Below are 11,183 nucleotides of genomic sequence, written 5' to 3' on the forward strand. Positions count from 1 at the left end.
AAACCATTTCCCGCTATCGCTGAACGCAGATTACTTTCAGCATAGTCATAACTACTGCAAGCTGTTTTCGTTGAAAGTGTCTAATTTCGTTTCTTTAAAAACTATAATTCTGAAGCGAACACACATTTTGACAGAAATATTTGTTAACCAATTGAGATTATTAGTTCAAAGACAAGCCAACAAATTCTGTTGAGCAAGCCAATTTGAAACCTAGACTTTGCTGTACGTGTACGTGTTTTGCGATTGTTCGCCGTAAAACGATAAGTCGTTGTGTTAACACGTATTTATTCTCCAATCATGTCAGGACGTTGGGTCCTTCGTGTTCTTGTATTAGTCACGTGTTCAACACTGTGTTCTACTCAGAACAGTTGTGGTCCTTCTCAAATGACGAAAGAAATACCCAATGAAAAATCGTTTGGACGGAAGTTACGTAAATCGTACAAGAGCGCCAAAAGCCGATTGGAGTGTGCTCGACTCTGCTACAACGACGATCGATGTAACGGGATGTTGGTCTGTCCGGGCGTCTGTCACCTGTTTGGAGTGTTCAGTGTCGCCCAGTCACCTGCCTCGGGCACAGACTATCTCAGTTGTGATGTGTTTAACATGGTACGTATTACACGTATGACGTATTCAGTATAATACGTGTTACACAATGTGGCGTATTGAAAAGATATAACACGAATAATATATTAAATATATGACATATAAAAAATAGGTTTAGATCTCAGCACATTTTAAACTATGTATAGAACATATGGTTATTGTAACACGTGGTTTATAATATCTGCTGGTATTAATAGAATCTATCACCGTTGTGAGGTATAGATAAGGCAATTTCCAACCCGAGGGATAAAATGTTTTTGTGAGCCCTTACAAAATTATTTTGTGCCGAGGGTTGGAATTGGCTTATCTATACCTCAAAACGGTGATTGATTCTTTTTCTTGCTCGTTTAATAACAGTAACAAAACATTAATTTTGTAAGCTACGGCTTGTTTATTGTAGAACTATTCATAAACATTTCAACTACAAACTCCTTTAATCATACGCGGTAAAATTATGCAACGATATAAAAATGTAACAACTTACCAATAAATATAAAGTTGAAAATATTAATTTGTTTAAATATTTTTAAAACAATGATACAACGTGAAATGGCAAACAGAATTCTGAAAAACATGAGTTATTACGTCAATCGTTGTAAAACATGAGTTATGACGTCACGCGTATGTAGAAATCGTCTAGCCCTCGGGTCGGACAGGGGGCGGGACGTAGCCCAGTGGTATAGCGTTCGCTTGATGCGCGTTCGGGTTTGGGATCGATCCCCGTCAGTGGGCCCATTGGGCTATTTCTAGCTCCAGCCAGTGTACCACGACTGGTATATCAAAGGCCGTGGTATGTGTTATCCTGTCTACAGGATGGTGCATATAAAAGATCCCTTGCTGCTAATCGAAAAGAGTAGCCCATGAAGTGGCGACAGCGGGTTTCCTCACTTTATATCTTTATATCCATAAGTCCGACGCCAAATAACCGTAATTAAAATGTGTTGAGTGTGTCGTTAAATAAAACATTTCCTTCCTTCCTTCGGTTTGGACAGATTTATCTAGCACTATTGTCAGACAGATTTTTCTAGCACCGTGCAAAAGCTGGATAACCATGTCGAATGGGCAAGAACAAGGGATCTGTTATATGTACTTTCCCAGAGACAAGACAGTGTATTCCATGGTCGTTCATGTGACAATAAATAAACAACAACAAACAAACAAACAAAAAAACGATTCAGCCGAGGGCGATTAACCCTACGATCAATCGCACCTCATTCATTTCAACTTTATTTTCGTGCTTCTATCCAGATAAGGTTCAAGTACGCTGTCCTGGACACGCATCTCAGCTATCAGGATGTTTGTGAATAGTTGTAGTTAGTGGTTAGTGAGAGAGAAGTGGGTGTCGTGGTTATGCACTAGTTGGTGGTTAGTGAGAGAGAAGTGGGTGTCGTGGTCATGCACCTACCCACAGGAACTGTTACAGCTACATGTACCGGCTTGTGAACCCATCAGATACAAGCTTTATGTCCAATGGCTTAACCACTACAACACGGAGACCAGTTATCACACCTCAAGTGGGCGCTCTACCACTGAACTACAAACAGGAGGCTCATATGGGCACTCTACCACTGAGCTACAAACAGGGGCCCATGCGGACGCCCTACCACTGAGCTAGACAGGAGGCTCATGTAGGCACTCTACCACTGAGATACAGACAGGAGCCTCATGCGGGCCCACAACCACTGAGCTACAGACAGGAGGCGCATGCGGGCCCACTACCACTGAGATACAGACAGGAGGCTCATGCGGGCACTCTACCACTGAGATACAGACAGGAGGCTCATGCGGGCACTCTACCACTGAGACACAGACAGGAGGCTCATGCGGGCACTCTACCACTGAGATACAGACAGGAGGCTCATGCGGGACCACTACCACTGAGATACAGACAGGAGGCGCATGCGGGTACTCTACCACTGAGATACAGACAGGAGGCTCATGCAGGCAGTCTACCACTGAGATACAGACAGGAGGCTCATGCGGGCCCACTACCACTGAGCTACAGACAGGAGCCTCATGCGGGCACTCTACCACTGAGATACATACAGGAGCCTCGTGCGGGCCCACTACCACTGAGCTACAAACAGGAGGCTCATGCGGGCACTCTACCACTGAGATACAGACAGGAGCCTCATGCGGGCCCACAACCACTGAGCTACAGACAGGAGGCGCATGCGGGCCCACTACCACTGATCTACAGACAGGGTTCGGATCGTAGCCTAATTGTAAAGCGCATTACCACTGACCTACAAACGGGGCAGGACGTAGCCCAGTGGTAAATCACTCTACCACTAAGCTACAAATGGGGCGGGAAGTAGTCTTATTCTAAAGCGCTCGTCTGATGCAAAGTCGGTCCAGGATCCGCTCAAGCAGGTGGTTCATTGAGCTATTTCACGTTCTAGTGCTAGTGGTGTCGTCAACCAAAACCAAAACAAAAAACTCATCAGAGACGAATTCCCATCTCACTTTTAATTTCACTTTCTTAACTTGTCTAAAATCTACTACGTGTAGTGCACATACATCATTTGCCCTGAAATATGTCATTACTATATAGTATTCATGTATAAACTTTCTTTAATTTATACTTCAGAATCGATGTGAGAATAACGGAGTCCCAGACGACAGTGGTTACTGCAGCTGTACTCGGGGTTACGGAGGTCCGTTCTGTGATACTGTCGTACACGGTAAGATACCAATTATTAGAGATGAGACGGGCACAGCCGGTATATCTAGTAGAGCAGGTAGCATGGGCTACGGTCCCCGCGCTTCAGGGGGTCATCGCGGCGATGTGTACATTTATTTTTCCCATGTCATTTTCCCCCTCTCCCCGAAGGCGGTTGCAACAGATATATATCCTGGGAAGAGGGCCCCTCTGTTATTTGTGCTACAAGCCCCGCCGATCCTCTCTTCTTTCTCTTATTTGTTTTTGGACTGTCCTTCTAAAATGCTCTAAATTATGCTTGTAACGTTTTTTTTTTGTTTTTTTTTAATTCTATTAAAATTCTGCCCATTTTCAACTCTACGCCTCCCCCCCCCCCCCCCCCCCCCCCCCCCCCCCCCCCCCACACCCCACCCCATCCCGAGTCAGGCCACCGATCTTATCTAATTTCTTTTTGACCACCCGACCTAATCTTCTAGCGACAAAATTTAATGATTAGAATTTTCTTTATTAATTATATTAATTAGAGATGCGCATCAACATTTTAAAGGCCCACGATTTAATTTTTGGATCTAAATTTCAAAATTGTCCCCTTAATTTTTTTTCTGTCCTGGGACAAGCCCCTGGCTATCCAGAGACAAGCCCCGGGACGGACATGCTCGAAACTCTAGTAGTATATGAGCATGTAAAATTTATTCGCACTCGCACTATTAGAGATGAGACGGGCAGAGCTGGTTTATCCTAGTAGAACAGATAGCACGTGCTACGGTCCCCCCGTTTCAGTGGGTCCTCGCGGTGATGTGTACATTTATTTTTCCCATGTCATTTTTCCCCTCTCCCCGACGGGGGTTGCAAAATATATATCCTGGGAAAAGGGCCCCTCTGTTATTTGTGCTACAGGCCCCGTGAATCCTTAAACCAGCTCTGGAGACGGGCCGAATCTCACTGCTACTTTAGTTTTAGGCGAATTGAACAAGGTAGGCATTGAATTACATTATTTATTAATACTAAAATGAACCAACAGTTATTCAACCATGGGGTTGGCACCGGTGAGTGTAAAAAATAAAATAAAATGTAAAATTGAAATATATTTGCCAAATCGAAATCCCAGTCGCAAACTGCAGTTAAAATACACCTGCGAAGTCACAGTATCATTGGTGTCAAACTTCGTACTAACACATATTCATATAAAATTATTATTTAGTGGTGTATTTTAAGTAGGGGAATATCCTCGTAACTCTCCATTCCCTAGCGGGCCTCGAAGTGCTTTTTTTCAATGGCTACTATGCATCGTTTGATTCAGTTCGAAGAAACCGCTTGCATACTTCAGTTTAATCGTGCACGTGCTTTTTGTGCAAAACAGTTTTCTGGCCTGGCACCGTGAAACGCCTAACTGATTGCAACTTTTGTTGGGTGATCTTATTCAAAGAATATGATAGCATCATATATACGAAATTTGTCTAAGTATTTGACAGAATATGGCATTTCAAAGGTGTATAATTTCTTTCGTATATCCTTAGAGATGCTTTCCATCTGGGTTCTAGATGATGTTCTGGAAGTCTCAGGGGATACCTGGCCTTGTGCTTATAAAACGTTTTGAGTCTAGACTCGAGACTCTATTAGTGACATGCATACTCTATTAGAGTTTGAGACAGTGATGTCATGACAACACCATACAAATTGTATGCGTTTGACGTCATTAGAGATTGAGTCTGGGCTCTAAAGATTTTATTAGCACGGGCCCTGGTCGACTGTCGGGAGTGGCAGCAATTACCTCTCGGTCGTATATGACGACTCATTAGGGGCATCAGAAGAAGGATAATGGCTGCCACACGGGCACATGATGGTCCACTCGCTATTGGTGTTAAGTCGAGTTGTCTTTAAGAGATTACAATCATCCCTGTTGGATAGAGATGGTCATATATACCCGATCATAGAACTTTCTATATCCATAATTATTATGGCTTCCATTTGCCTCAAATTCAGTACTGTCAAAACTGTTATTAACGCAATTAAAATATTGAACATTGCCATGATTATGTGTGTTTTGGTTAGTCAGTAGTGTCATCTTTCAGGTAACAATGTTTCCATCATATTTAAGACGACGTGAGCAAGAATATTTTGTTAAGAGAGTCATGTTACAAATAAACCATAAAAATTGATTATCGATACCTGTTGCTTTTGTTTTTATATATAAGTGTTTATTAGCGTTTAACCCCGCCCCACTCTTAGAGTAAAGTCAGTACGCTCCCACAAATGTTGCTAATTTGAGAGCAACCTCATATAAACTTTTTCTGATAATATTATTTCATTATCTTTGTCAGTGTAGTTAGTATAAGATAATTAATAATTAATTATCTTTTTTAGATTTGTGTTATCAACAATGGCTACTCATTCGGGAAAATCCTCAGAGTTTTCATGCACTATACCTGACTTCAAAGAATTCCTGTGCGATAAAACTGAAATTCGTAACCAGCGACAAGAAAATACACACAATAAACAGTTTCGGTGTTTCGGGTTACAAGACCTGGGCTCAGTCGGTGTTTCACCTCAGTAAGTCATCTTGGAATACGTTTGATGCCAGCCCTCAAAGAATGTTTGACATTACCGTGAACGCGAAATATCAAACTGTGGTCGCATTTGACATAGAGGGATCAATGGCGCCGGCCTCTACAAAAGAGATCACAGCCACGTGGTACATGAAAAACTTCTCACATGTGACGCCATTCTTTGAAAATGACGCCAGTGGAGCAGTCGTCACGGGTGAGCTGGACGCGCTTGTTGCGAAAATCCGAGGAGGCTTTGCCATACCATCTCTTCCAACTGTGTTTGTAAGTGAGGACTCAAAACAGGTAGCTGGGAGTGGTTTCGACCGCCTAGCAAAGACCACCACATCAATATATGCATCGCTGTATTCGAAGCCATTCTGGTTTCTGTACAGATCCACTAGTAGTGGGTCGAAGCATGTTCTTCACTGGAATGTTGGGGACGGAAGTTACAGGTCACATGAGACGAACAATGTGTCTAAAACTTGGTGCACCGATGATTGCTGGATTAAGATATTCACTGTAGATCAGCTTGGCAAAGGAGTCCACGGCTCTACCACCCAGTTGGCTCGTGCACTTCTTAGTGGTCACCGACTTAGAGTCTATACAATGAGAGTCGCTGCTAATACTAAAACTATCTACATTCATAATGAGACCATCACGGCATGTCTACAAGACATGATGGAACCCATTGGCGTCGATAACCTCGATCAATCTGGAACGGCTGAAAGGGTTATGACATCGTCCAGTGGTCAAATCCAGATTCGCGCATACACGTTTGAAACGGACACGATAAAAAAACATACACAGGTTCAGAAAAACATAGACTGGTTTGTGGACACGCGTGAATGGATCCGGGTTATCTCTGTGACAGGCGATGGGCAGACACTGAGTGGATCAGTAGCAGACCTGCATGAGAAGGTTCTGATGGGTGCCTCAGTCCGTATAGTCGTGGAGTTCACTGATGGACTGTGTCAAATAATGGATGCTGATCATCTGGAAGTGTCGTCTGCTGGTCACGTGGCTGCTGAAATCATCTACAACACCAACGTGGAGTTCGGAGAGAATTACAGCATCGCCTTTGCCGCTGCATCGTCTTACCATCTCTGGTCAGCGATCATAACAACAGAGGGCGACTTTAACAAGTATCTGTACACGTACAAGAAAACTGGCGGTCAGCATAAGACTGTGTCACATGTCGACCGATTCACCTGGTTTATTCAGATGTGAGATGGTGATAACACTGGGATCTAGTGACGATGTCTTACAACCGTTTGTCACCAACCTCAACAGTAGTGAGAAACTTTATAAAGGTACTGTTGTGCATACAAATGACCGAGCTGAACTGTTCAGCAACCTATGAACAACCTACGAAGACATGCCAGCACCAGTTAGGTCTAATCACTGAGCTACTCTCGGCCTACTCAATTTCAAACGTATTCGTAGCTCCCCACCTTTCCTGTTAGATCGACCGTTCCAAATTGCGCCTGCATTCCTTCATAAAAAATGTGTACCCTTTCTCTTTGGCTTAATCGTACGAGACAATCCAAATTCCATAGCACCATATCACCCTCCGCCTGTTACCGACCGACTGCTGGTGCTCCCTGGCACCTGCCAATGCAGGCGGTCTCTCCTCCTACCCCTCCCCCCCCCCCCCCCCCCCCGTTTCCTGTCCTGGACAGAGGAACCGTCAGAATGTTTTATTAAAGTTACTTTGTTTTCTTTTAACGATACCACTGAAGCATGTTGGTTTATTAATCATTGGCAATTTTCGACTCGTAGTCTTAGAGAGCAATTAGTAGCAATGCATCTTTTATATGCAGTATTTCACAGACAAAGTAGTACATACCATGACCTTTGTTACACCAGTTGTACAGCACTGGCTGGAACCCCAAATAGCCTAAAAGGCCCATCGACGAGGATCGATCATAAACCGACTTACGTATTAGGCAACCAATCGTTTTTGGGTCTGGGGTTGTTTGTTGGGGGGGTGGGGGGGGGGGGGGGTATGCGGATTTTGTGTGTTTGTATTTTATTGTTTTTGGTTTGTTGTTGTTTATTTGTTTGTTGTTTAAGTTGGGTCTTTTAACGACACCACTAGAGCACGATGATTTATTAATCACCGGATATTGAGTGTCAAATATTTAATAATGTTTACATATATTGTTGTTTTTAGATGTGACATACAATGTGGTGACAATGAACTTTTGAAGGTATAACACTACTATATCCCGTGTCGTTAGTTTGTGTCTGGGCCTAACAAAATTTAATGTGCTAGAGTCTTTTAAATTCCACTCACAATTAAAAGAAAATTAATTTAAAAATTTTGATTTGTATACATAGTTTTAAATTATACAAGTTTATATTCATTTTTATATTGTATTATATTGTTGTCACATCTCTTTACATTCGTTTTACATAATTATATAACTTTAAATGTTTAATGTAAATAATCATATTCATATACATACCTTTGTTTGACGCCTAATGGTCGATATGTATATTTGTGCTGGGTTGTCGTCAAACATTCATACATACAACACATTCATTTAGGTCCGATTCTTTAAACAGTGCCCAATTGTTCAAAGTATAGTTTAAATGAACACTGATTTAGTCTAATATTAATCATTTTAATTATTTTTGCATATATACAAAATACACTTTGGATTTGAATATGTATGGAAACTTCATTGTTCTAAATCAAGTTTCAACATTAGTTTTCAACTGTTATTTGTATTGATTCAGACCTTGGTTTTGAAAATGTGTTGTAACCACTGGTTAAGCTAACTAACATTTGATCACCTGGCCCCAGGTCTTCGTGAAGAGAAAACAATATAACATGTACAGATTCAGTTTTCAAATATTTAATTAACCAGTACAAGTAAGTCCATACTGGTTTCAAGTTTGTTTGGGGTTTTTGTTTGTTTGTTGTTGTTTTTAATAAATAATAAATAAAATAACACAAGTACATGTCGTATGCTGTCACTTTTATATAAGACAAATACGGCGGTGTCCTGTCTTAAAGCTGGATAACTACAGTTGTGGTCAACCTATACTGATATTAGCAATTGCACTTCCTAAACATATGAGTGGTAATGCTTATTTCGATATTGTGATATTTGTCACACACTTTATTCTTTTTTCTTCAGCCACCCCCCCCCCACCCCCCGCCGTGACAGAACAGCGTCCCCAAGTGATAGAACAGCACACTGACAGAACAGCGACCCCTAGTGACAGAACAGCGAACCCCAGTGACAGAACAGCGACTTTAAGTGGCAGAACAGGCTAATGACAGAACAGCGACCCCCAGTGTTTGAACAGCGTAGTGACAGAACAGCGACCCCTAGTAACAGATCAGCGACTTTAAGTGGCAGAACAGGCTAATGACGGAACAGCGACCCCCAGTGACTGAACAGCGTAGTGACAGAACAGCGACCCCTAGTGACAGAACAGCGACCCCCAGTGACAGAACAGCGACCCATAGCGACAGAACAGCGTAGTGACAGAACAGCGACGCCTAGTGACAGAACAGCGACCCCTAGTGACAGAGCAGCGACCCCTAGTGACAGAGCAGCGACCCCCAGTGACAGAACAGCGACTTTAAGTGGCAGAACAGCGTAGTGAGAGACCAGCGGACCCCTCCCCCCCCCCTCCCCCAGTGACAGAACAGCTACCTCAAGTGACAGAACAGCGTAGTGACAGAATAGCGTAGTGACAGAACAGCATTGTGACAGAACAGCGACCCTCTGTGATGGAACAGCGTAGTGACAGAACAGCGACCCATAGTGACAGAACAGTGTAGTGACAGAACATCGACCTTAAGTGACAGAACAGTGACAGAACAGCGACGTCAAGTGACAGAACAGCTACCTCAAGTAACAGAACAGCGTAGTGACAGAACAGTGACCCCCCCCCCCCCCCCAGTGACAGAACAGCGACCTCAAGTGACAGAACAGCGACCCCCAGTGACAGAAGAGAGACCCCCAGTGACAGAACAGCGACACCCAGTAACAAAACAGCGATCTCAAGTGACAGAACAGCGACCTCAAGTGACAGAACAGTGTAGTGACAGAACAGCGACCCCAAGTGACAGAACAGCGACCCCTTGTGATAGAACAGCGTAGTGACAGAATAGCGTAGTGACAGAACAGCATTGTGACAGAACCGCCCTTTGTGATGGAACAGCCTAGTGACAGAACAGTGGCCCATAGTGACAGAACAGTGTAGTGACAGAACATCGACCTTAAGTGACAGAACAGCGTAGTGACAGAACAGTGTAGTGACAGACCAGGGTAGTGACAGAACAGTGTAGTGACAGAACAGCGACCTTAAGTGACAGAACAGTGTAGTGACAGAACAACGTAGTAAAAGAACAGCGTAGTGATAGAACAGTGTAGTGACAGAACAGCGACCTTAAGTGACAGAACAGCGTAGTCACAGAACAGCGTAGTCACAGAACAGCGACCTTAAGTAACAGAACAGTGTAGTGACAGAACAGTGTAGTGACAGAACAGCGACCTTAAGTAACAGAACAGCGTAGTGACAAAACAGCATAGTGACAGAACAGTGTAGTGACAGAACAGCGACCCCAAGTGACAGAACAGCAACCTTAAGTGACAGAACAGCGTAGTGACAGAACAGCGACCACAAGTGACAGAACAGCGACCCTTTGTGATAGAACAGCGTAGTGACAGAACAGCGACCCATTGTGATAGAACAGCATAGTGACAGCGTAGTGACGGAACAGCGTAGTGATAGAACAGCGTAGTGACAGTACAGCGTAGTGACAGAACAGTGTAGTGACAGAACAGCGACCCCTAGTGATAGAACAGCGACCCCTAGTGACAGAACAATGTAAAGTTTGTTTTTGTTTCACAGCACTAATGCACACTGAATTATTAATCATCGTCTATTGGATGTCAAACATATGGTCATTATGACACCGTCATAGAGAGGAATCCCGCTATAATATTTCCATTAGTAGCAAGGGATCTTTTATATGCACCATCGCACAGACAGGATAGCATATACCACGGCCTTTGATATACCCGTCGTTGTGCACTGACTGGAACGAAAAATAGCCCAATGGGCCCACCGACGGGGTTCGATCCCAAACCGACCGCGCATCGAGCGAGCGCTTTACCACTGGGCTACATGCCGCCCTCAGAACAGTGCAGTGCTCAATACGTTATTCGTAGAACCGCACTAGGAATGAACCTAAAAGATAAGTGGATTAGGCTGTGTTGTATTAAAGCATACATACATAAGTAATTAATTGAAATAAAACATTGTGTATCAATATCAGGCATCCTCATGATGATGACGATGATGATGATGAGGAGTAGGCGCGATGGCAGTGCCATTTTATATATTTT

The 11,183-nt window shown here is 43.3% G+C and overlaps 1 protein-coding gene across 1 annotated transcript in view; it reads left to right on the forward strand.

Annotated features, from left to right (window-relative positions):
* Nucleotides 1-373: 373 nt before the first annotated feature.
* The window catches only part of LOC121389024, a 150,418-nt gene continuing 139,608 nt past the window's right edge, over nt 374-11,183 (forward strand). The window contains exons 1-2 of the mRNA XM_041520618.1: nt 374-606; nt 3,194-3,287. Coding sequence (XP_041376552.1) covers nt 385-606; nt 3,194-3,287 — 316 coding nt within the window. The 5' untranslated portion in view covers nt 374-384. The remainder of the gene's footprint in view (nt 607-3,193; nt 3,288-11,183) is intronic.

Source organism: Gigantopelta aegis, chromosome 14 (assembly GCF_016097555.1).
Source record: "Gigantopelta aegis isolate Gae_Host chromosome 14, Gae_host_genome, whole genome shotgun sequence".
In the NCBI taxonomy this organism is placed as follows: domain Eukaryota; kingdom Metazoa; phylum Mollusca; class Gastropoda; order Neomphalida; family Peltospiridae; genus Gigantopelta; species Gigantopelta aegis.